The sequence below is a fragment of the Sphaerodactylus townsendi genome, linkage group LG02 (assembly GCF_021028975.2).
Source record: "Sphaerodactylus townsendi isolate TG3544 linkage group LG02, MPM_Stown_v2.3, whole genome shotgun sequence".
NCBI classification, from domain to species: Eukaryota; Metazoa; Chordata; class Lepidosauria; order Squamata; family Sphaerodactylidae; genus Sphaerodactylus; species Sphaerodactylus townsendi.
In genome coordinates, this window is record NC_059426.1 from 118,162,016 (window position 1) to 118,188,685 (window position 26,670).

Below are 26,670 nucleotides of genomic sequence, written 5' to 3' on the forward strand. Positions count from 1 at the left end.
TTTCCCAGATGTGACAGACTAAGGTCTGTCACCTTAATCACTATACCACATTAGATTTCCAGTACTAAGATACAGTGAATCTTGCTGCAAAAAAGCATGTATACTCTCCAAAGTCCAGATTATTTATTTACTTTTTTAAAATTTATGTTAGATTACTGCAATGTACTTTTCAAGGGCTATCTCTGAAAAGTGTCCAAGAGCTGTGGTTGATGCAAAATGAAGTTTTAAAATATCCCTTCAACTTTGTGGTCTTTGTACAGTCCCACAGGGTACTGTGCATGCACAGGCCAGCCATGGAGAGGAGAGTGGCAAGGATATGGAGTTTTCCAAGCTACTGGAGCCACTTCCTCTACCTTTCAGAGTCAGTGTTTCCTGCCCAAACCACGTGATGGGGCAGCAAAGGTACTCCTTGCTCAGTCTCCTCTTCGCCACCATGAAGAGAAGTGCGATCCAAGTATTGTTCTTCATGAATTTTTTCTCAACTTTTTCTCAGTCTTACTGAAGAAATGGCTTTATTGAAGACTGCAGCAAAATATGGCCCAGACTGGCAATCTTCTTATTCTTATTTTGTCTGGTGGAAGCTCACTTCAACCTGAGACATATGCAGATGGTTTATACCCAAGGCCAGACATGATAGAGCTTCTCAACTAAAGGCTTCCCTTTGAGAAGAGGTGCTAGTGGTTCAGCATCCTGAAGGGTGCATTCTGTCCCTTGGAAAATGGACCCAAATGCCATCATTGGTGTCAGTGCCCTCCCAGCAGCTTTGGAACTGACTGGCATGCACAATCCAAGGAGTTCTTTGGTACCAACAGTGATGTGAGAACCTCTGTATAGCAAAACAAAAAAAGAAGATGAAGTACTGTTTCTTCTGATACCAGTCTTTTCCATTCCTACAGTGTAGGGCTGCTTCTTTGCCTCAACACCGGTCATGGTTCCATCTCCAGGTCTAGAAGGACTTGCATGCTTTTCAGTTAGGACTCTCTGGACTTCCTGCTCTCTTCTGAGGGAGAGGTATTTGAGGTGCCACTACCTCCACTGGCTCTGACCACTTCTAGATGCATCAGGCACACCCCATGGGTGTGCCTTATGCCTTTGCTTTCGTGAGCCCTCAGCCTTTGCTTTTGCAAGCCCTCAGTCAGTCGTGCCATCTTGCCCAGGGGGAAAAGGCAGCAGAGCTCAAAAATGGTGACTGTTCAGGATAGCATTTCCTCCAAAACGCCCCAGGTTCAGGCCAACCTGTGAGCTGCTCAGGAGGAGGACATCTCTAATCATGAGGAAACGTGTGAGTCAGAGCATCTAGATTACTAACATAAAAACAGTGCATTAACACTCATCCTCAAGGGGGGGTCCTCCTAAGGTGGCCCAAAAAAGAACAGACTCAGCTCAATGAGAGATGAATGCTCCTGTGATAGCGATTCTGACTCCAGAAAGGAGGATGGTGAAACATTCTCTTTATTTCTTTAAGATCAAAGATTATTACTATATCCTGGCAAAAACAATGGCAGTCCTTGATATTAAGTGCTCTCAATCAGGGGAACAACAGGCTAAATCTGATACTAAGTCCACCCATTCTGGAAGTATGGATTTTTTGTCTACCATTTTACCCACTAAGAAAGTTTTTTCCATTCCCACAGTTTTTCAAGCAGCAGCTCAAAAATGAAAGGGCCAAACCAACTTCAAACCATCAGGTCCCAGGTTTTGTTTAAACATTATATGTCCTTCCTCCATATACGAATGACTTGTTACAAGTTCCTTTAATAGACAGTCCAATAGCAGCCCTGCAGTCCTTTGGTCTTCTTTCAAAGGATGGCAATGGTAATATGAGAGATGGAGTCAACTACAGAGCTGACCACCTACCGAGGAAAACATGTGCATACTTAGTAATGAGCATTTGTGCTTTCTCAACTGCCTTTCTGGTATTATGAGCAGCCATTGCATGGATGATGACGATAACACAGATTCTTCCAATTGAAAAGGAGACATCAGGAAGGAGCCTCAAGGCTGCCTCCTTTGCGGCACACACTACGCTCAAAGCTCTCACCTTCGTGGGCAGAGCTATGGCTATGGCGGTGGCAATCTGCTGTACACCGCCCAGAGCCCCTCGGGGATGGGGCGGTCTAGAAGCCCAAAGTATAAATAAATAAATAAATAAATCAAACATCTCCACTAGCTGAGGACCTGACCTGCAGACTTCCATTCCAAGGCAATTATCACAGCCATCCTGTTTCAAGGAGATAAGCTCTTTGGGAAACTACTCAATCACTGCCTGGTCAAATCCAGGGACAAGTCAAAATCTGTGCCCAAGACACTGAGGCGCAGCAACAGACATGGAGGCAACAACTATTTCTTTTGCTCCCATCACACCCTGCCACACTTTTGCCAGGACTACGCAAGAGAAGGATTTAGCTGTTGTTTTCCTCCAAATCTGACAGGCAGGACCAGGAAGGAAAAAGAAACAAGGCATGACTCAGTCACAGCTCTGGTGGAGGGAGACTGTTGATATTTCCTGAGGTCTGGAAAAAGTCTCAAGCTGATATATTTGCCTTGAAGGTAGTGACCAAGTACTACTCCGCAGAGTTTATTGCGAGACGACTGGAGCACTTGGTGATATCACCTTTTTCAACCAATCAAATGAAGCGATTCAGAACTGCAAAGGCAATAAAACACCTATTGAATATTAGCTCAGTTGAACCCATGCCCGAAGAAGAGAAGGGTCAAGATATCTATTCAGTATTTTTCACATTTTTCACAGTATTTTCCTCAAAAGAAATGGGGATTGGAGAGCAATATTGGACTTAAAATACCTTAACAGGGGTGTGAAACTTTGTCACTTTTGGATGGAGACTCTCAGATCCATCTGAGAGGGGACCTCCCTAGATTTAACAGAAGCATACCTGGACATCCCCATCTTTCCAGGTCATCACAAGTTCCTCAGGTTTTGTGTCATAGACCACTATCTACATAGCCCTTTTGGGCTATGTTCTGCTCCATTTGTCTTCACAAATATGTCAGTGAGGTGACACTGCTTCCTCAGGAGGGCATTTTACTCCATCACTACCTAAACAATGTCCTGATATCTGCCTCATCTCAACAACAAGTGACTGTCTCCACAGAATAGACCATTGGTTTCTTGGTCAGCCTACAAAAGAGTTCAACCATACCATCACAGGTATTAAAACACCTCGAAGTAACCATCAACACAAACTCATGGTAACAGATAAGAAGGTGCAGAAAATAAAGATCTTGGTCCTCCAAATCGTCAGGGCAAGATCTTCAGCCATCCTGATGCTCACAAACTGGATAAAATCGCTGATTTCTAACATGGAGACGGTCCAATGGGGAAGACTCCTCTCAAGCAGTCTACAATAACTCCTGCAACCATTCTAGATGCCAAGAAGGTAAACTTGTCTATCACCATCCCTCACCCAGTAAAGGTCAGCCTGCTTTGGTAGACAAGAGCAAACTGTTGGATACGCACTGTGAATGGTCCTTTTCCTATGCTGACAGGAGGACATCTTGCATGGGTAATTTCCATCCCTTCCTTTAGAGAGGCAGGAACTGAATTTCTTTTGTTTCCTGTCTCCTCTGGTGGGAGTCACCCATCTTCAGTTGGATCTTTCCAGAAATAGTCCTTTCTATCACTATGAGACTATAACTGTAATATCTGAGTAAACTACTTGAAGAACTACATATGAAACAAGATGATAACAGGAAGCAAAATACAAGACAACAATATAGCTTTAGCTTTAACTTCAATGTCAGTGTACAGATGGATAGATTATTAGGATGACTAGGGAGGGTCAAGATGTCCTCCCATCCATGTGAGGACCATTCATGTGAGTCTCCAATGGTCTGTTCTCCTGATGGGGCAGAGGACATCTCTGTTGCAGACACTGTGATGGCCATGGTGATGGCTTTGTGAGCTCTCTTTAATGCAAATTCTGATCTTTTGTCTAGTGGGTCTCAAATGGACCCTTCTCTGTCCTCAGAAACCAATCTGAAGGACTGGAATGTGTCAACTAATGGAACCTGCAACAGCTTGTTAGTGAACTCAGATAGAGCATATAGCTTTTTTATGAACATTGGGAAATGCTTGCTCGCTGAAGGTTTGACACACTCCTTCCTTAAGATTCAAGAAAACTCAGGAAAAGAACAGGCATTGCTGTGTAGACCTACCTGAACAAGCAGGGGGCTTCAAGTCAACAGTTCTGCATCTGGAGGCTTAAAGATCCTGACCTGGGCAGAGAAAAACTTCCTGTCACTAAGAACAGAGCGCATCAAGGTGTTGTGAACACCAAGGCAGACTGGCTAAGCTGTTAACAAATACAGAGTGGGGAGGGGAGCCAAAAGAAGCAAGCTTTTCCCCTGTATGTGACACAGTGGGTCTGCCAGCAATACATCTGTTAACCTCCCCATCAAACCAACTGAGGAGGTTCATCACTCATTTTTTCCACCCAAAGGCAGAAGCATCCAATGATCTGACTTGTTAATGGCCTCAGGTTCTATTCTATGCCTTTCCATCCCTGCCCCTGCTCCCAAGACTGCTACTCAGATTTTGGGAACAGCAGACAGAGATAATCATCATTGTACCCTATTGGCTGTGCAGACTGTGGTTCTCTTCGCCACAGATGATAGCAATAGTCCCACTGCTTCAACTGCCAACCAGCATTTCTCTCTTCCAACTGAATCCTTGTAAGACATGACGAGGGTTCTGAGCCAAGCATCATTGGAGGCCAGACCCAGAGAAAGGAATGTTTAAGGTCAGCAGTTGCTGCCTAAGCCAATGACATTTTCTGAGGAATGAGACCCCATCCACCAGGATCTCCTTAAATAGTAGTAGTAATTAAGATATTCCTCCAGTGGACACCCAGCATAAAGACATGTATCTCATAGCAACTGGATGATTGTTTCATCACATGCAGTCTCACACACACGTGCTCTTTTTTACGCGAACAGTCCGGGAGGGGGGGGGTATGTCGGCATTGTTTATGCCAACGCACCCCCGCACCGTTGCGGTGCGGAAAGGGCCTTAGTTTGTGAAAGGAGATAATGGCCCACAACACGAAAAGACAGCAAATGCAGTGTCTTCCATGGAAAGGTTTTTAAAAGGTTAGTCAGTCACTGTAAGAGAATGGGGGGAGGGGGGAGACACATGCAACCAAGATTTTTAATGTTCTCCTGCTGAGCCACCATCGCTGTCTCTCCATAGGAAACAGTAGAGAGAAGTGCACTGAGAGCGGACTCTTTGTATCTTTTGCTTGAAATTTATGGGAGTCATTAGAGGAAGGCTGTGTTCAGTGCAAATTAGGTATCATTATCTTTTAGACAGCTGTATCAGACCCTCAAGTTGGTTCCCCAACTGAAAATAATAGTCCCAAAATTCTGGAACTTGAAATAAAAAGATTTGATTACTGATTTAGTACTGTCCTACCCGAAAATTAGGACAGTTCACCTTCCTTGAAAATTAGGGGAAAAGTGTCCTCTCCAAATCCCAGGTCCAGAATTATAAATACTAGTAGATACTCTAGAGTAACTATCCAATATAAACACTTTTTTTAAGTTTTATACCTCACAGGTATAAAACTAATTATTTTGTAGACACCACAGTATTCTTTTCAAAATACTCATTTATATGGTGTAATTGTGCAGATTTCTTGTTCTAACTTAAAAATTTCCAGCATCTCATTTGATACCTTAAATTTTTGTTTTGAATAGTTTAGCCTGATGTATTAGATATTAAAAGGAACTTCAGTTTTCAAATACTGTAGTAAATACAGTAGAAATTACTTGCTAATAATTGAGAAATTCAACTGAGTAACATGATTAGTAGAGGACAGGACACGCACAGTGATCCAGCGGAGTCATGATCTATGGAGAATAGAGCTGGAGCGTTGCTGTGATAATTCAGTCCCAAGTGTTCAATCTTGTTGTGCCATATTGCTTAATTTCCACTTCATATTAACTGTGTATTTCAATATGAAGATATAATGAGAAGGGTCACAGAAATTGTTACTGTTTTAATGAACAAGTTACAGAAAATTTCCCATAAGGGATCAAGAACTTGGATCAGCAAAAATGAGTATAGCAGAGAGAGACATTTAAATGGAGGTCAAATAAAACTCTACTGAAAATACTGTTAAAGTAGTCCCCTTAGATATCTGTTTACTTATTGAACAAAGGCCATTTATGCATGCACTACATACTACACAGTGGGGTTTTCCAGCATTTTTTGTTTGTTTGCACAGGAATTTTCCTCCTAGGAAGTGTCCCTAGCTGAACTGATCTGCTATTTTGCCCACCAGCTACTTCCTTGTTGTTTTCATGTAACATGTATTTAGGGAGGTTACCAGCCACCCTTTTTTGGAGGGGGGGGCTGCTTCCTTTGAGCTACTTTGTTTTCCCAAAAATAAGACAGTGTCTTATATTAATTTTTGCTCCCCACGATGCGCTATGTCTTATTTTCAGGGGATGTCTTATTTTTCTGCTCCACAGCTCCATGCTCTGGTGTTCTGTTCAACGGGCATGCTTCCAAACAAAAACTTTACTACGTCTTACTTTCGGGGGATGCTTTATATTTAGCACTTCAGCAAAACCTCTACTACGTCTTGTTCTCAGATTTTAGATACCACTAGGATTCTCTGATCTGGGAGTGCAATGTATTCTGAAGAGGGGAAAACATGTGCATAACTAAGAATCCAACCCAAAGCAAATGTACACTCAGTGCGAAAGAGACAAGTGTGTAAATCAAAGACTTTTGAAAAGTTAATATTACCTAGTTGTACAGTTATGCTGCTAATTTTTAACAAGGTGGTAAACCTTTGTCTGACCTGTATCATTTCAGAATGCAGGTAAGAGTTAACATGGTTGAATACTCTTTTAAACATTTTCCTGTGCATAGAAAACTAATATATCAGGATGCTTGTCAAGCTTTTTCCCTAACATTTAATTTTCTAAGCAATAGAATTTTTGTATGGAATAGAATTCAATCATGTGAGCCCATAACCACAGTCTGACAGAGGTGTATGGGGGGGGGGGAAGTGGCGCCTGGGGACAAAATGTCCTCCAGGTGCCTCCCGCAGGTTGCATAGCCCCCCCCACATATTGCGTAACCCCACCCCCCTCATGTCCCTGCTGCTGGCTTCTGCTCTCCCCAGGCCTGAGGAGGATAGAAGCCTTCCTGTACAGACCCCAGGAAGGTGGAACAGAGGCATATTTAGGAAAAATGGAGCCCGGGGCATAATCTGAGTTTTCTGGGGGGCCCTCCACTCCTTTTTCCCTAGATACAGTGGAGGGGGGAGAGAAATCAAGCCATCTGCCAATCTCACAGAGGAACCCCCAGTTCTGCTGCTGGGCAGGCAGGTAGGGGCCCAGGTCTACCACTTGGGCAGGCTGCAAGGGGCCCAGGTCTACTGCTTGGGAAGGCTGGAAGGAGCCCAGGTCTACTTCTGGGCAGGCCAGAAGGGTTTGAGTCAGCATGCTGGCACGGGCTCTGGCTCCGGAGGGTCAACGCCCTCTCTCAACCTATGACACCTTAAGGGGAGAATCTGGGGTCCCTATATTAAACATCATTGAAAGTGATGTTGTTTGGATGTGGATTCCAGCATCACTTTCAATGTTGTTTAAACTGGGGACCCCAGATTCTCACTTTAAGGTGGATTTAAAAGGAGAATCTGGTCTCCCTAGTTTAAACACCATTGAAAGTGATGCTGTTTGGGGGTTTAAATATTTGGTCTGGTCTCCCAGTTTAAACATTTAAAGTGTTGCTGTTTCAGGGTGGGGTAGAATCCACCCCAAAGCAGCATCACTTTCAATGTTGTTTTAACTGGGGACCCCAGATTCTCCCTTTAAGGTGGATTTAAAAGGAGAATCTGATCTCCCTAGTTTAAACACCACTGAAAGTGATACTGTTTAGGAGTAGATTCCAACATAACTTTCAGTGTTGTTTAAACTAGGGACCCCAGATTCTCCTTTTAAATCCACCTCAATAGCCAGGTAACTAGTACACAGGTAACTAGTACACAGGTAACTAGTACACAGCTCCAATGTGCCAGGTAACTAGTACACAGCTCCAATGATCAATTTTGGTGAGAAACATCCAAATAGCTGATTTTGCTTACTTACCTATGGAAAATGTCTGAGGAAAAGTTTTCCAAATCATGAACCTCCACTGGAATGAAAAAGAAGAGGGAGTCAAATAAGAACAAGTCACCTTGTCCTAAAATGGGATAGAAGGAAAGTTCCTCTCAGTGTCTCACTAAAGCAATACAGGCAGGACAACCCAACCCATGGGATTTGTCTTTAAGCCCTGTAAGCTTGCAGTCTAGAGCTCTGGGTGCACCCAGGGCTGCTTCTGCAATCCTCCCCACTAGGAGCATCTCCAGAAAGATTCCACCTGAAAGAAAACACTGGTGAGAGTTTCTGTATTTCCCTGGATCACCTGACACATTGGGAATGGGAATAGGCCTTACTGGAGCTCCCCCTCAGCAGCCTTGATTTTGGGCAGGAAACCTTTCCACAGTGGGTCCAGCAGTAGCGATGGAGCTCCACAAAATGGTGGTATTGCCATCTTGTCTACCAGCTTCTTCTCTCCAGTCCAGCAAGTGGATGCTCCCCTTTTGGGCTATGTCCTGAGTTCTCCCTCAGATTCTCTGTGGTCAGCAAGCTCTGCAAGGGGGTGGATGACCAATTTAATCCCTGGTCTGTCATAAACTTTATCGCTCCCCTTCCCCACCCCACATGAAAACAACACTGTAGCTACAGGCAGCCAAGCCAGTTTGGATGCTTTGTCACCTCAACTGACCAGCTTCCCCTGATCCAAACAGTGACAGGGAAGACTCAGGGTTGACTGGTTCAGCCTTTCCGCCCCTAGAAAGTGCCGGAAGGTGTTCAGAAACACCAAGCACCTTGAAGTCTTGGAGCTTGATGTTGAGGACTCTTTCTCCATTTGCACTGAGATTATTTCTTCAAAGAAAGAGGAAGGAGATTGGTCGTGGGACGAAGAGGAATCCCAGCATCAGTCATCCAGATTGTTTTCAGCAGAGTATTTTCAGCAGCTGTTGAAAAAAGTCATGGCATCACTTAAATATCAACTTAAGGAGTCTGATTAATCCAATAATACTACACCATCTACCCAGCTGTAAAGCTGATATCTGGATGTCTCTTTCCTAAATGCTTTGATAAGACCATCAAAGAAGAATGGTCTTCATGTGGCAAAAGTGCTACTCTGAGCACAAGGGCCAAAAAGTTCTACTCCCTTCCTGAAGAGGCAATGGAAGGCTTGAAACTGCCACTGGTGGTTGCACTGGTGGGGCAATCGTCCTTCACTCTTGGGCACGTTTGTCTAAGGACAGTTAAAATGTTTTTAAAGATTCCTTAGACTGGAAGAATGAAGCAGCACTGAAGAAGGCATATGAGACTTCTGTGTCCATTAGAGCGCTGGTGGTCCTGTCCAATTTTGCTAGGGTTTGGGCAGACAACCTGATACAAGACTCAGAGGTTGTCCCAGTGGTACTCAGAAGACCCCTACTGAAAATACAAGAAGTTTCACCGTTTATAGTTGATTCTTCATTAGATGCCATACATTTTTGCACCAGGTCCCAAGCAGCTAAGGTAGTGGTTCACAAAAATCTCTGGTTAAAGAACTGGAAAATGGACACTTCCACCAAATGCAACTTTTTCTTTAGGGATTCCATCTTAGAAAAGGTTTTGGTGGAAACCAAGGAAAAGAAAAAGGCAATAAAGTCATCTTTGTCTGCGAGTGCCAACAAGGATAAAGAGTGGAAAGCCACAACTCCTTTTGGTCCTTTCATTCTACCTTCAAGCAGAGAGATCAGTGATCTTACAGATCCAGTGGAAACAACTCCTTCAGTCCAAGAACCAAGGTCGTCATTTCCCATCTACCAAACAGCACAGGAACTTCAATCAAAAAGGAAGTTCAGCCTGACTACATCATAGGAGGCAGACTTTCCATGTTCACAAACATGTGGGAAGAGAAGGTAAAGGATGTGTGGGTACTAAATGTAATTCTGGAGGGGTACTCCATAGAGATTATTTCCACCCCCACTACCACCAAATATGTTTCAGAACTCCCCTGCCCCTAAGTCAGGGGGGAAAGCCATTATCCTCATGGAAGCAGTGCAACATCTGAGGGAAGAAGGCACCGTAGAGCTTGTGTTTGTGGAACAAAGAGGATGGGGTAAATTCTCTACTGTTTTCAATTCCCCAAAAATCAGGGGACTGGAATGCTACCTGAAATCTAAAACAGTTAAACCTCTGGATGAAAAAGAAAAGGTTCAAGATGGAATCTCTCAGAACTATGTTACAGGTGATTCAACAACACGACTTCCTGATTTCACTAGATCTAAAGGAGGCTTCCTGGAGAGGGGAAGGTGTTTAATCTTGCCAGGGAGAAGGGCTGTTCATTGTAGTGGTGCAGTTAGTGAAGACAGGTCGTTTTCTCTTATGCCATACTTTACAAGTATGCCTAAGGCACTCGGTGAGCATATTCTGTGTGTGTGTGTCAGCAACATTTGTCTTTCATGATCAAGTAATCTTTGTTTGATCGCTTGGAATACATAGGTTTCATCACTGATTGTCAGATTGCTCAGGGCTATTCCAAATCTGCAAATTTTGTTGTGGATTAATTCAAACCAACAGCTAAATGTTGTGTCTCCTAGCATATTTGTGATCAGGTTATCCCCATCAGACCTATAGTGGATTTTTAACCAGTATTTTATTGTTGAGAACCTTGTTTTGGTCTCCACTTGTTTTCTTTATTTATCAATAGCTACATGAGGAAAATTTAATATGAACCCAGCCTGTGACTCACAGATTACCTTATTCGTGGCCACCATCTTTATTTGCAATCCACACCAGAAGAAGAAGCAGTTCCCTCCTACTGGTAGCCAGTAGAGGCACGTGGAACCTTGCAGATTAGTTGAAAAATGCAAAAAGAGTTCTGCTGGATCTTAGCACAGGCTCATATACTTAAGTTGCTTATTTTCACAGTAGCCAATCAAACAGAGGGAAATGGGTGTGTGTCCAAAGTGATGACCACGTAGTGAGTTGTCTACCTGATGTAAAGTTTGTAGATAATTGAACCAGCTTAGGGAACTGAAGTGATGCCCCATTCCCTTCTCTCTCTCTCTCTCTCTCTCTCTCTCTCTCTCTCTCTCTCTCTCTGTATTTTACCTCAGAAAACCGTGCAAGCCTTTTTAAAGTTTAACAAATAAAAAACATAGAAATTGACAATTTCAGGGAATCAGGTTGGAATTGTGTGTAGAAAAATACAGCTTTTATTTACAGATATTCAGTTGTTTTCAAAGTTCTGCACAGATGGTAAATGGCTTTTAGAAAAGGTGTCAGTTTGTCCCAGAGTTCTTAATGCTTTTAAAATATGATAGACTTTCAAGATGTTTTGCAGAATATACTCAAGATAACAAAGAGAGATTCATGTGGTAACTCTGGTGCCTTGTTAATTCTATTCCCTTCAGGGCAGTCCCCGTCCCGGAGATCACCGGCATGGAGTGTGTCGGCCTGGAGTGGTTGGCCTTGGAGAGGTTGGCTGTCCTACTGGTGTACCGGCCGCCTAGCGCACCGGGGGACAGCCTACTGCGGCTGCTGGAGGTGGTGGCGGACTGGGCGTTGAGGTTTCCCAGGCTTATTGTCCTGGGTGACTTCAACGTCCATGTCGACACCGCCTCATGCACAGCAGCTGCGGACCTAGTGTCATCCATGGCAACGCTGGGCCTCTCCTTATTGAAATCTGGCCCCACTCATGAAGCTGGATTTGGTCTTCGGGTCTGAGGTTAATTTGGTCGTATCCTCTGTTGACAGAGTGCCATGGTCCGACCATCATGCCCTGAAGGTCCGGATGGACATGCCGCGCTACTCCAGTCTAGGCGACGGGCTGATTTATGCCCGCCCGCGGAGACTCATGGATCCACTTGGTTTCCTGAATGCTCTGCGGGACCCTGAACCTGCCGGCACACTCGATGAGCAGGTGGAGGATTGGAATTCCCGACTCTCCAAGGCCATCGAGGTTGTTGACCCCCGGCGTCCTCTGCGTCCCCGTTCACAGCAGGCTCCATGGTACACCGAGGAGCTGCGCCATATGAAGCGGGTACTCAGACGGCTAGAGCGAGTGTGGAGGAAATCTCGTGACGAAGCTGCGCGAACATCTTATAGGACGTTTATGAAAGCCTATGAGATGGCGACGAAGGAGGCGAAGAGGGCTTTCTTCTCCTCCTCTCTCGCATCTGCTAGCTCTCGCCCTGCACAATTATTCCGTATAATTCGAACTTTGACCTCCTTATCAGAAGGTTCTACAAATCCTCAATTGACTATTAGCTGTGAGGCATTCATGAGCTTCTTTGCAGATAAAATCGCGTCGCTCCGCCAGGACCTACCCCCCACTTTGACTACAATTAGTGAGCTGGAGGCTCCCTTGTCGTCTTCTGGTCCTTGTTTGACCCAGTTTTCCCTGCTCTCCGAAGCCGCTGTTGACAGGGCCTTGGCTGCTGTTAGACCTACGACCTGTCCTCTGGATCCGTGCCCCTCCTGGCTTATTAAAACCTGCCGGGCGGAGCTACGACCCCACCTGTTGAAGATCATCAATGACTCCCTTGAGCAAGGAGTCTTTCCGGGTGGGTTGAAGGAGGCGGTGGTCCACCCACTCTTGAAAAGACCATCATTAGATCCTAGGGATCTGGCCAATTACCGCCCAGTCTCGAATCTTTCGTTTCTGGGGAAGGTAATTGAGAGAGTGGTGTTGGAGCAGCTTCAGGGCTTTCTGGATGACACATCGGCCTTCGATCCCTTCCAGTCCGGTTTCCATGCTGGGCATGGGACGGAGACGGTTCTCGTCGCTGTCACAGACACGCTGCATATGCAACTAGACCGAGGCGGATCAGCGCTGCTGGTATTATTGGACCTTACCGCAGCGTTTGATATGGTCGATCATGACCTTTTGACCCACCGCCTGGCCGCTTCCGGGATCCGGGGCAGTGTCCTTCAATGGATTGCCTCATTTCTTCGGGGGCGAAGTCAGCAAGTGTGGTGTGGGGACCAAGCCTCCCGGAGGTGCCCGCTTCAATGTGGTGTGCCTCAGGGGGCATTGTTGTCCCCATTGTTATTTAACATCTATATGCGACCCCTTGCTCAGTTGGTAGGTAGCTTTGGGCTGATCTGTCACTAGTACGCTGATGACACTCAGCTCATTCTGTTGATGGAGGGGGGAGCCGTCACCGCCCTCTCAAGTGCCTCTACAGCATTGCTTGGAGGCTGCTGCTGGTTGGTTGCAACAGAGCAGGTTAAAACTTAATCCATCAAGACGGAGATCCTGTGGCTTGGCCGTGGGGGAGAGATTGGGAATTTCCAGTCGCCGGTGTGGGAGGGGGCCTCATTGGCGCCGACCCCCTCCGTTCGCAGCCTGGGGGTCCACCTGGATTCGCCTCTTTCAATGGAGACCCAGGTGGCCCATATAACCCGGGTTGCGTTTTTCCATCTGCGTCAGGCCCGACGGCTGGCTCCCTTCCTCTCCAACACGGACCTGGCCACTGTGATCCATGCAATGGTCACCTCCAGGTTGGACTATTGTAACTCGCTCTACACGGGCCTTCCCTTATGTTTGATCCGGAAACTGAAACTGGTCCAGCATGCAGCGGCTCGATTGCTCACAGGGGGCGCCTTTCGAGACCACATACAACCTGTGTTGCGCCGTCTGCACTGGCTCCCAGTTGAATTCCGAATCGTCTTCAAGGTGTGGGTTTTGACCTTCAAGGCCTTACGCGGCCTGGGACCCTCGTACCTTCGGGACCGCATTACCCCATATTTCCCAGCTCGGCCTCTGCGTTCGGCAGAGGCCAATCTACTGGAGATCCCTGGCCCCTCAATGATGCAGCTGGCCTCCACTCGGGCCAGGGCCTTTACGGCTCTGGCCCCTGCCTGGTGGAACACTCTTCCTCCAACTGTCCGGGCCCTGCGGGACCTTGGGGATTTCCGCAGGGCCTGTAAGACCGAGTTGTTCCACCGGGCTTTTGGAGAAACCAGCCGCTGAGTGCCCCCCCCCCAGGCTGGAATCCCAATATTAATGGGATCCATTATTAAGATCTATGGGCTCCTCATACCATCGGGACCTCTCCCCCTCTTGCTAAAGGGATCAGGTTTAGGAGGGACGCCATCTAGATATATTATAACTGCTGTTTTTATTATAATTTATGGATGCCTTTGATGTTTTTATTTGTTTTTATGTTGTACACCGCCCAGAGCCCTCCGGGGATTGGGCGGTATACCAAATAATAATAATAATAATAATAATAATAATAATAATAATAATAATAATAATAATAATAATAATAATAATAATAAAATTGAAAGGAGTATTTCCTAACTCACTTTCCCCTTCAAACTTTAGGATTAGCTTGTAGTATTTGAAGTAAATCCTACTACACAACTAGGGATGAGAAATCTTTCTCACACAAGCAGCATGATTCCCTTTCTGATTAGAAAATTGGTAATTCTCTGACACAATCTCTTTCCCTGTCATTTCCCTCAGTTCTATTCACTCTGTCCAGAAGACTTATTAGCTCTGATTCAAGAACCTGGCTAGGAATTCTTCTCTTCCTAGAAATAAATTCCCTTCCTGGCTCGAGTTTGGGACCCTCTATCTCCCAACACTCTCTTCCTGCCAAAACCATAGGTCTCTCCCAGTTACTGAAACAAGTCTTCTCTCTCTGGAACTCAGTGTTGAACTCTTTCTCAAATCCTGTCAGAAGCATTAAGTGTTTCTAAAACTCTAACTACACCCAGCCTGTCACTTACACCCTCAGCCTTTGTAAGGGTTACATTCTGGTTTTTCTGCCTCTGCCTGCTGCTAGATCCATCGCAATACCATTTGAAATGTTAATAGAAATTAAGGATTTTATATTTGTTTGTTTTATACCCCAGATATATGCAAGATCTCTAGGCAGCTACAACATTAAAACATCCCCATTAAAACACTACAACCTACAAAAATTAAAATCCCAACCCTACCTCCCACCACTACCAGGCAGTGGTCCAGCACATGGAGTGTGTCTCCTGACTCCGATGAAATGGAGACATAGAGCTGAGCATCATCCACATATTGGTGACACCCAACTCCACATTCTCTGATAACATCTCCCAGTGGCTTCATATAGATGTTAAACAGCATCAGAAACAGAACTGAGCCCTGGGGAACCCCACAAGGGAGCTCCGAGGACTGTGAGCACCTATCTCCCAATGCTATCTTCTGGAACCGACTGTGGAGATAGGAGGAGAACTACTGTAGTACAGTACCCGGGGTGGCCAACTATGGCACTCCAGATGTTCATGGACTGCAATTCCCATCAGCCCCTGCCAGCATGGCCAATTGGCCATTCTGACAGTGGCTGATGGAAATTGTAGTCCATAGGTTGGCCACCCCTGGTCTATGGTATTGAAAGCCTTTGAGATATCCATGAGAATCAACAGGGTGGCACATACCCATTCTCCCACCTCTCTCCTGGTGCAGGTCATCCATCAGGGTGACCAGGGTTGTATCCATGCCATGACCTAGCAGCCTGAAACCAGATTGACACAGGTCCAGAAAATCAGTTTCCTCCAAGAAAGTCTGTATTTGAGCCATAACCACTGTCTCCATGATGTTACCCAAAAATGGGATGTTAGTCACCTGGTGATAGTTGCCTAGTTCCATAGGATCCAAGGAGGGCCCCGTCAAAAGGGAATGGATTGCCGCCTCTTTCAGAGGTGCCAGCACCACCCCTTCCCTCAAAGAGGTATTCGCTATCTCTTAAACCCACTTAGTCAACCTCCCACAGCTGGCTTTTAGTAACCAGGATGGACAAGGGTCCAGAGGACTACTGGTAGGCCACATCCCTGCAATCAACTTGTCTCCATCCTCAGACCTCAAAAACTGAAATTGAGCCAACAAAACAGGACCAAACAGTGGTCCAAACAGTGTAATCCAATCTTGTGTGGTTATGAGCAACTTTATCCTTAAGTTGCACAGCAAAATGGTCAGAGCAGATACCAGGGGCATTCTGACCACTGTCCTCTGAGTAGAGTTGTTCACCACCCTAAATAACTCTGCTGGATGGCTACTTGCAGACCTAATTAGAGTGGAAAAGTATACTTTCTTCACCAAGACCACTTGGTAGGCCTGATAATGGGCTCTCACCAGTGTCCAGTCAGATCTTCAACACAATCTTCACCACCTATTCTCAAGTCGTCATCTTTTGTTCTACATTGCCCTCAGCTCCCCAGTACACCATGGAACCTGATGGACTCTGCTAGCAGGGTGAGGGCACTCAGGAGTGATCATGTAAATGGCCCTCTTGATCTGACCATTCCAAAGTGAGACCAGAACCTCAACAGGAGTGCTGACAATGTCACCAGGAAAATCCCCTAGAGCAGGGGTAGGGAACCTGCGGCTCTCCAGATGTTCAGGAACTACAATTCCCATCAGCCCCTACCAGCATGGCCAATTGGCCATGCTGACAGAGGCTGATGGGAATTGTAGTTCCTGAACATCTGGAGAGCCGCAGGTTCCCTACCCCTGCCCTAGAGCAATCAGGAATTCTTGGGATTCCATCATCTTCCAAGGACAGAGCATCTTAATTGGTCCCTCATTCTGCAGTGGGGGAGTGGTATCAGAAGCCCAAATTTCACCAGACAGTGATTTGTCCCTGAGAAAGGACTAATATTAAGTCCCCCCACTAACAGATCACCCTTAACCCACCCATCACAAAGACCAGGTCAAGAGCATGTCCACAAGTGTGTTGGACCAGAAACAAACTGAGATACCCCCATGGTTGCCACTGTGGCCATGAAGTCCTGATCCAGACCATCAGAGGAACCCTCGATGTGGAGGTTGAAGTCCACCAGAATCACTGCACTGGGGGCCTCCAACACTACCTCCAAGACTGACCCTGTCAGCTCAGACAGAAGGCTGCCGGGCAGCAGGGTGAGTGGTACACCAGCAGCAAACCCAACTTATCTTTCTGGCCAAGCACCAAGAACAAACTCTCTACACCAGCCACAGGGCAGGTGGATTGTCTGGTGAGGTGATAGAATCCCTATGGACCACAGTCCCCCACCCTCCCCCACCAGCCTAGGCTGGTGCTGTGCACAGTAACCCGGGGGATAGCGCTGGATAAGAGCTGGGCCCTCAGCTCACCCATCCAAGTCTCTGTGATACACACCAGGTTGGCCCCCTCATCCCGGGTCAGTTCCTGGATGAGGAAAGATTTATTTTGGACCGAGCTGGCATTTACAAGCTTCACCACTAGGCCAGTGGGCTGGATGATATGTGCCCCTACTGGATGATATGTGCCCCATTTGAGTATAAGTTGAGTAAGTTGAGTAAAGTTAACTGTGTGTTAGTTCAGGATTTCATAAACCACCTTATCTGCACTTTTTAATGTGATTTCCTGCAAGCCTCCAACTTTTTTATCATGTTGTATTGTAGACCAGTGTTTAAATACTCTTCCCATGACCCTAATGAATCCTGCCATCTGAATGTTTTAGTCTAACAAAGTGATCATGGCTCTTAAAATGTATTGCACCCTAAACTGACTGAAGAGCAGGAATTACAGCTGGTTATCATTTATTAATATCCTCCAAATCTCTCCCTCTACGATACTAACATTCCCAGATGCTCTAGGAAGCCATTTCTTCTCCTGCTTCTTCTCTGTTTTTCCTCTGCAAAATATGCACCACTGCCATCAGCAGTAGCCAGTAAACTGAGTTTACCAAGTCCTGAGTGCTTATCAGGCTGGTTTGTGGGAGGTCTTTTTAATATTTTTGGAATCCCCCAAATATAAAGAAACCCTGTCTTTATCTGTGAGCAGTCCTGTTTGGCAGTTTTCCTTGGAGACCTTGAACTGTTGCTATTAGCAGGAATTATACATGTATGTTTAATGCATTAGCTAACTAAGGCAAAGAAATTCCATAAGTCAGATATCTGCTGGCTGACCAAACCTGCCAACTGTAGCTTTGAGTTTTACTGGAATATAAATGAGAATCTGCCAGTATCCACATGATTAAGAACAAAATGCAAATTTAATTTTGTTGAATCATTCCACTTAGCTAAGGATGCCATATTCTGTTGGCACAAGGTGTGCCCTGCTGATGGAAGAGGGCCTTTCATCAGTGGGTCATGCCTTGTGTGCATGATCTATGCCATCCTAAGCAGAGCAGGACAGTAGGATACAACCCAAAATGCTCAAGCAATTTCATATCTTTTGTTTTTTGTAATGAATTTTTGAGAATAACCTTATCCAGTAGTCTATTTGTCCAAAATACTTGTAATGTGATATATGAAATGATTTCAATCTTGCTTTGCTTGCCAGACTGGGCAAGCTTACTATGATATATACCAAAAAAAGACTTCGCTACTATAATTTCTTGTAAGTCCTATTCTTGAACAATATGTTTTGTCTACTTGTAGCTTTTTAAGAAAAGGAAGAATTACATTTTGATTTTTAGCAAATATGCCATTATTATTTTTCTTACAAAAACATGATCATAAATCTGTTTTTATTTTTGCAGCCCAGATGATTTACTTAATGCCTTGAATGAAGGAATCAGTCGTGCTGATGTCATCATCACATCAGGGGGTGTGTCCATGGGGGAAAAGGTTTGTGCACAGAACTATGTTGGGCTGAAATGGGGAGCAAGGACAAGTCTGAGATGGGAATGAAGTGCATTAAGGAATGGGATATTCTAGTGAGGGAGGACTGGGATCAATTCTGAATTAGTCCACCAGCACATTGATTTTGAATAAGGAATCTCATGGCACATTAAGAACTAACAAATTAATTACGGCATAAATTTTCATGGCAAGAGTCCACTCCACCAAATACAAGCCTAAGCAGTTCCTGGAAACACTGTGTTACTGAGGCTAAGATGTTCTGTTTTCCCATGACTCACCTGCTGCAAAGCTCTTCTCAAACCCCATTTTCTATGAGGTTGCAGATTGGAGATTAAGGTGCCTCTATTTCAGAAGTCATTTTGAAACGCCTTTGCAGAAGTGCCTCCCTTTAATTTAATAGTGTGGCACAATTATCATACCATACAATTCAGTAAGAATGGATCGCATGGCGACGACTCCCTGCCAGCCAGTTGCCACATATATGAGCCTTGGGGATGAGGCACATGGCGCCAGGAACTGCCGGCTCAAGGGCTTTCTCCCCCCTGGCAGTGGATTTGCGCATGCTGAGCCAAGTCAGGGCCAAAGGAAGGAGCTCTCCTGTGGGTCTTTGGAAGCGAGGTTGTGGGGAGAAGAGCCCAATTGGTCCCCCCCCCCATCAGCTAAGGGAGAAAGAGAAACTGAAACCAAGAGTTCCACCTAGTAGAACCAAACTAAATCACACAGATAATAGGAGAGGGGCAGAGTCCTTTTACCTGCGCTATTGCAATTTAAAAGGGTCCTTTTCTTCTTATCTAAAGTACTCCTGTCAGTTCAATGGGGGCAAAATTTTAAATCCTGCATGCATTGTTATTTTCTTGCAAAGTCCTCCCCCCGCACCCTCCCGGTTTTCCCCCGGACTCTGATAACTCAATAAATCAGTCTTTTGCTCCACCATTAGAGCTACCATGTTTAAAACATACATGCACACAAAAACAAAACCCTTCTGATCTTTCAGAAATGGTGGTCAGCTGAGCCCATTTGGGGCGGATGCCTCCCCACTTTTACCTGTAGTCTAATAAGTTGATAGATCAGTCCTTTGCTCCAATGTTAGTCCTGCACTGTTTAAAAAAAAACAATCAAACCCTTCTGATCCTTTGGAAGAGTAGGAAAAACTGCTGAGGAAGGCAGGAAGGAGCAACAAAATTTCCTGTTTAACTGTTTTGCTTCATGGAAAAAGCAAAGCAACAGAAAAGTTGTGTTTTGCCAGCATTTGGAAACTGTGTGGCTTGTCTGATCTGTCCCGCAATGACTTTGGAAAGGGAAAAAAATAAGCCTGGTGAGGCAGAATGCAAATGTGTAAATGGCCTGTGCTATACCCGCTCCAGTAGAAGTTGATTAGTATCAGAAACAGTATATATAACACTTAGGACTGGAGAGGGCTTCATTCTACACATATCTTGAAATTTTTGGGAATTGTGAACACTTTTTAAAGTTCTCTTTCTCTTTTGAAAACAGGACTATCTTAAGCAGGTGCTGGACATTGATCTTCATGCTCAGATTCACTTTGGCAGGGTTTTCATGAAACCAGGGTAAAAAATATTTTCATAGTCAATGTTGGTTTTTGATATACTACATCACAGACTGGAAACATTTTACACTGATACAGATATTTTACAAGGTTCTTTGTTTCTAAATATAGAATAATGAGGATGCTATAGTTTAAATCTGCTGAGCTATTTCTTTAATTATAAATGTTATTTCTGATATAAACTAATTGCTCATGCGTTGGAAAAGGTGTTTGCTTAATTGGACCCAATGCATCTGCAGAGTATCTGGTCTTACTGGCAAGTTCATCTGATTGGTTAAATCACCTGGTTAGAATCATATGTGATTGGCAAAGTTATACTGTTTGCTGTGCATCTGATTGGTCAACAAGAATCAGTGCAGATCATTGAACATAAAGTAAAGATCTTCCATTCTAGTTCACCTTTGCCTGGATTGATCTAACTTTGGAACACTTCTTGATTCTGAGTGGGTCATGTTGATCAGATCACTTGCCTTAGATTTTGGGTTTTGAAAATCTGGTTGGACCCAGTTATGCTGGGTAATCTCTGGATCTTGAACCACTGGTTGGAAATGTGCTAACAAGGCTTGGTGATTCAGTAAATCCTGATACATTTTAATTTCCCGATAAACAACCCCAGAGAGCCAATAAAGCCAAACTTGATTCAGCTTTATTGGCTTTTGGACAGTAGAGGTAGGGAAGAGCAGGAGCGATCCTTCATGCCAAGCTCCTCCCCCCCCCCGCCCCTCCTGTCCCAGCCTTTTTGGGCTAGGACAGAAGATGTGGGTGGAGAGCATTAGCTATCTTGAATGCTGAGCTGAACAGCCCGACCTGCAAAATCCCCCCTCCCTCTCTTGCCCCAGCATTTTCAGGGTGGGACAGGAGAGGCAGGGGGAGAGCACACAGTGGTCTTGAATGCTGAGCTGAGCAACCCAGCATGCAAGATTGCCCTCACCTCTTCTATCAAAGCCCTTCAGGGTTTGGATAGGAAAGACAGGGTACAGCAGACCAGACCCCACATGCCTCTATGTGGGATCTGTCTCCTGCCTTTTGGGTTTGGAGATTTTTTTAACCCAAATATTTTCAGTAAGAGCCAAATACTATTCAGTGTCACAAAGTTAAAAATACCCAAACTCGAAATTTACTGGACGATTCTATGGTGCTGAAGCCTATTGTTAACTTAGATATATAGCTTTATTGTTTTTTTATCCTCCCTGTACACTGCTCTTTTAAGATATATTCGTGAAGTTTTATTCTAAACCACTTTACTTATCTTTTTTGGTTTTCTTGGATTTGGGACTTCAGTCTAAGTCTAGTGCCTTAGCCCTTTGGCTACAGCTACCACAGTAATAGTTTTCTAGAACTTATCTTGAAAGCATCCTACCATACAGGGTTGATTTCCATGTTCTTAGAGGCTTAATCCCTTGGTCTCTGGCTGGTGAGGTAATAAGGGGACTGGTGGCAATGATACCTGGAAGTGGAAAGACTCACAATTCATCCTTTTCATTATGTTTTGGCCAACCTGCCCCTTAAACAGGATTTTGACTTCAGTGTCTTTTGACATGGTCTTCTTCACAAAATCCTCTTTTGTTATCTTCAGTTAGGCAACCAGACCAATTACTCAAGTCAAAATAGAACTTCAGAACGGAGGAAATTTTCTCATCTCTAATTAGAAGGTGTAAACATTTGAATAGGTTAAAATATTTAGAATGTTCTTAACCATAATAATAAGAAGAGTTGGATTTATATCCCCCCTTTCTCTCCTGTAGGAGACTCAAAGGGACTTACAAACTCCTTTCCCTTCCCCCCTCACAACAAACACCCTGTGAGGTAGGTGGGACTGAGAGAGCTCAGAAGAACTGTGACTAGCCCAAGGTCACTGAGCTGGTGTGTGTTGGAGTGTACAGGCTCATCTGAATTCCCCAGATAAGCCTCCACAACTCAGGCGGCAGAGCAGGGAATCAAACCCGGTTCCTCCAGATTAGATTACACCTGCTCTTAACCCCTACGCCACTGCTATAAGAATAGTACATTCTAAATGGTTGACATGTGAACTGAAATCCAAGGGAGTAAGTCTAGAAACACATAGCTGTCCACAACCAGGACCAAAGCCTTTTCAGCTTTGGTTCTGGCTTGGTAGAACTGTCTATCAAATGAGACCCAAGCCCTGTGGGATCTGTTTCAATGTAAGATGGAGATGTTCTGCCAGGCATATGGTGAAGGCAGCACTGGTTACATCATGTATCTCTATCCTCATTGTTATTCTTTGGATTTATTTTCTGCCTTATTTGGCCTGTAGTTGATTATGGTTTGGTTTTTCAGTTTAGTTCATGCTTCTCCTTCCTGGGGTGGTCACCCTGGGAACCAGAATTTTAATGCAATAATTATAAACTCCAGTTGGGAAATTTGAATGATGGGTTTTTTAGTTAGCTTATGTATTTTAATTGCTGATATTTTTTGTACTGTTAGCTGCCCTGAGTGCAAGTTTGGTCAGTGAAGGTGGGATGTAAGTCTAAACGAATAAATAAAATGTGGTATACTTCTGAGTACAGTAAATGTTTTTGGAATCATGTGTTAGAAACCAAATGTTTTGGAATATTTGGCAAACACCTTCAACTATATGCCAGTGCCATATTAGAATTGACAGTAATTCCAAGGATATGAAAGTTAGCAAAAAATAGAATATATAGCAAATGTAAATATCTCTATATTTTAGTAGAATTCCAAAGCTTAATTAAAGATGGTTTCATAGTTTTAACAATTGCTTTTTCTTCCTAGCTTGCCAACAACCTTTGCAACTTTGGATATTGATGGTATAAGAAAAATTATCTTTGCACTCCCAGGTACGTCTTGCTAAAATGAGGAATATGATTGTTACTGACAGAAGCACAAAAAGTATGAAAGAAACTTGAAATCCCACAGAACTTGAGAATGGAAATATAAAGCTCCTTGTTAATTTAAATTTGGATGCTGTGTACTGTTACATCTTTCATGTGGCCTGGTGACATAGGTAAAGAATGTCTTCTGTGCCTACCACACTGGAATAATCTTGAAAGCTGCTTTAGCAGTGTAGCAATTTTCTTTATCATTCCATTATTAATTCAGATTTGTTCATCTATACACTGCTATTGTTTCTTAATCTCCAGGGAATCCTGTGTCAGCTGTTGTTACCTGCAATCTCTTTGTTGTCCCAGCTCTGAGGAAAATGCAGGGAATCCTGGACCCTCGGCCCACTATTATAAAAGCCAGGGTAAGAGTTTTTAAATATAGGATGAGCCTCTGAGCTGCTCCATCTAATCAATTTTTAAAGAATTAGAGAAATCTCCTATAACCCACAGAAATATTTTTGACCTAAAATCCCAATCTTTTGTCAGATCATCCATAGAATAAGCATGATCTGGCAAAGCTTGTATTGCTGTTATTGACTGTGCCTGCCTTTTTCCCTCCTTCAACACCAGTATGGAAGGGGGTTGCTTTACATAACTACATGTAATTGGATCCTTCCTCTGTTTTGTACTCCCAGTCCAAATCAGGGGCTCATGCAGCTGCCTTTGGACTTTGAAAATGTTGGAAAGATCTTGTTCTGGATCTCTCAACATCTTATCTAGTTAAGACATACAAGTGGGATAGAGAAGAAATAGATTGTGGATATTCTGTGAGAAGGTACACATTTTAATTGGGTGTGATCATGCTTACTTCTGTAGCTTTTCAATAGTCAAAGCAGTATGTCTTTCTTGTAAATCTGAGCCAACTCCAGCATGACATTTTTCAGTGGTTGACTAGATTTTGGGACGTCTTAGTGGCAATTTAAAGTCATTTCTGTCCAGAGTCCTTTTTATCCTTGTTGTGGAATGGCTGGGGGGGTGGAAGACCCCTATGCTTCTGTCATTCTGCAAACTATGTAAAAGAAAAATTGTTCAGCAGGCTATTTTTATAAATATGATAGAGCTCTACTGTAATGGAGTGATTCAGATGTGCTTCAGTAAAGAGAACAAGTCTGTGGACTATGCTACTGTGTATATTAAACATTATCTGTTTGCTGTATGTATTACCTTGTTTTTACAGCATTGTTTTAATTATGTGATAACATCTTCTATATTATACTGTATAATGTGTTGTGTCTGTTCTTTGTTTCAGGTTTCTGTATTAGATGTTTCATTGATTTACATTGTGTAATCTGCCTTGAGTCTCAATGAGAAAGATGGACTTGAAATATGTTAAATAAATAAATAGCATGAAGGAAATTACACTATATTTTATTTCTGTGTATGTTCTTCAGTTATCATGTGATGTGAAATTGGACCCTCGTCCAGAATACCATCGGTGCATACTGACTTGGCATCACCAAGAACCACTGCCTTGGGCACAAAGTACAGGTTAGCCACAGAAGCATATTCTCTCTCTGTGTGTGTGTCTATTTTTCTCTATTTCTGTGGAATGTAGCAACAAACCGGAAATACAAGTGAATGTCATTTCACCATAATTTGTGTGAAACATTCAAAACAAAAAGTGAGATGCATAAGCTTCCTTGTCCTACCTCTTTCCTATGAACAGGAACAATGTAAGAGAGGCCAGCATAGGGCCAGAGATCCCTCTAATTGGGGGGAAAGGGGAGGTATGGCAGTGGGAGGAGGTACTTAAAGGAAGAAGGTGGAGATATGACTATGCTTGGTCTTTTTCCAAACTCTGATCCCTCCCATGAGAACAATGGTGGTAAATATAAGAATAACAACCTTTCTCCGACACTGATGTTGTGCAATAATAAGACCTCTGCCCTGCAGAATCATATTGTAGGGCAGAATGTAGATCTGGCATCCATGACCAAGACCTGGGTAACGGAAGGCAAAACAGTCACCTTGAAAGAACTCCTGTCTCCCAAGTTTCTCGGTCCTCTATCAGTCCCAGACAAAGGGCTGGGAGGTGATGATGTTAATATAGGATGCTTTCTTCTTCAGGGTACTCCCTGTCCCAAGTATTTACTGGTGTGAGATGCTGAGGAGAGTTTGGTTATCTGGCTAGTATACTGACCACCTAAATCACCAGCCAATACCCAACCAGGCCTGTTGGAGGCAGTAGCAGGCAGGGCCTTGAAGTTCCACCAACTGGTGATTCTGGGGAATTTCAACATTCATTCTGATGATGTCACTTCCTGTCAGGCTTTGGACCTACAGTCTTTCATGGTGACACTGGGACTCTTTCAGGTCCCCAACACCAAGCAGGCCACACGCTGGCCTTGATTTTCAGTGCATGGAATGGATATTGGCCTGGTCTGAGAGATATAGTGCAATGGTTGGACCTTTGTGCACTGAAAGTGCACCTAGGCAACCTGCCTTCACCTTGTATAGGCAGCGAGTGGATTTATGCTTGCCTGCAGAGACTTATGGATCTAATTGGTTTCCAAATTCTCTCCAGGATCCCATGCCTCCCAGCAGCTTGTTGGATGAGCAGGTGGAAAATTGGCATAGCCGTCTTTCAGAGAGAATTGACAAGATTGCTCCTTGATAATCTTTTTGCTCCCATTCCAGACAAGTTCTTTTGTATATCTTGGAGCTACAGCTCATGAAATGGGAACTAAGATGGCTAGAGCAAGTATGGCAGAGTACTTGTGACAAAGAGGCAAGAACATTTTAAAGGAGAGTGAATGCCTCAAAAAAGGATTTTTATGCAGTTAGCATCACATCCAGAAGCTCTCATCCAGCACAATTGTTTAAGACAATTTGACCTTAATATCCCTTACAGAGGACTCTTTTAATACTAAAAGTTCAGCATTAACTGTGAGGCATTTGTGAGCTTTTTTGCAGATAAAATCTTGTCTCTCTGGCACAACCTTCCCACCAACTTTGATACATTTAGTGAAATGGAGGCCCCTTGGCCATCTTCAGGTCCAGTTTTGGACCAATTCAGCTGTCTCTTCCAGCCCAATGTTGACAGGATCCTGGCAGTTGTGAAGCCTACCACCTGTCCCTTGGACCCATGCCTGTCTTAGCTAATGAAAGCCAGTGGATACAGTGTGCCACCCCCCTGAGCGACGTAATCTGTCACTGTCTTTAGGGGTCTTCCCAGGAGGGTTGAAAGAGGCAGTAGTAAGGCCACTCTCAGAGATCCATCCAGCAACCGCCCAATGTCTCATCTTGCATTCCTGGGCAAGGTAGTTTAGAGGGTGACTGCAGAGCAGCTTCAGGGTTTTCTGGAGGACACGTTGGCACTGGACGCATTTCAGTCCATCTTCTATTCTGCCCATGGGATAGAGACGGCTCTGGTTACCCTCACAGATGATTTTCAGAGACAACTGGATTAGGACAGGTCAGCACTGCTGTTTTGTCCTTATGGGGACCTCATGATGTGAACACATCCACCCAGTTCTCTGCCAGCTGCATTGGCTTCCAGTGGAGTACGGAGTGAAGTTCAAGGTTTTATTATTAACCTCTGAGCGGTCTGGGGCCCTTGTCCTTAT

General features: G+C 44.3%; 1 protein-coding gene across 12 annotated transcripts in view; it reads left to right on the forward strand.

The window, feature by feature from the left end:
- Positions 1-26,670, forward strand: part of GPHN (gephyrin) — a 403,230-nt gene that overhangs the window by 368,226 nt on the left and 8,334 nt on the right. For all 12 annotated transcript variants that reach the window (XM_048483966.1, XM_048483967.1, XM_048483970.1 and 9 more), the window contains 5 exons: positions 18,571-18,658; positions 20,168-20,241; positions 22,995-23,059; positions 23,363-23,466; positions 24,496-24,592. In XM_048483966.1, coding sequence (XP_048339923.1) covers positions 18,571-18,658; positions 20,168-20,241; positions 22,995-23,059; positions 23,363-23,466; positions 24,496-24,592 — 428 coding nt within the window. The remainder of the gene's footprint in view (positions 1-18,570; positions 18,659-20,167; positions 20,242-22,994; positions 23,060-23,362; positions 23,467-24,495; positions 24,593-26,670) is intronic.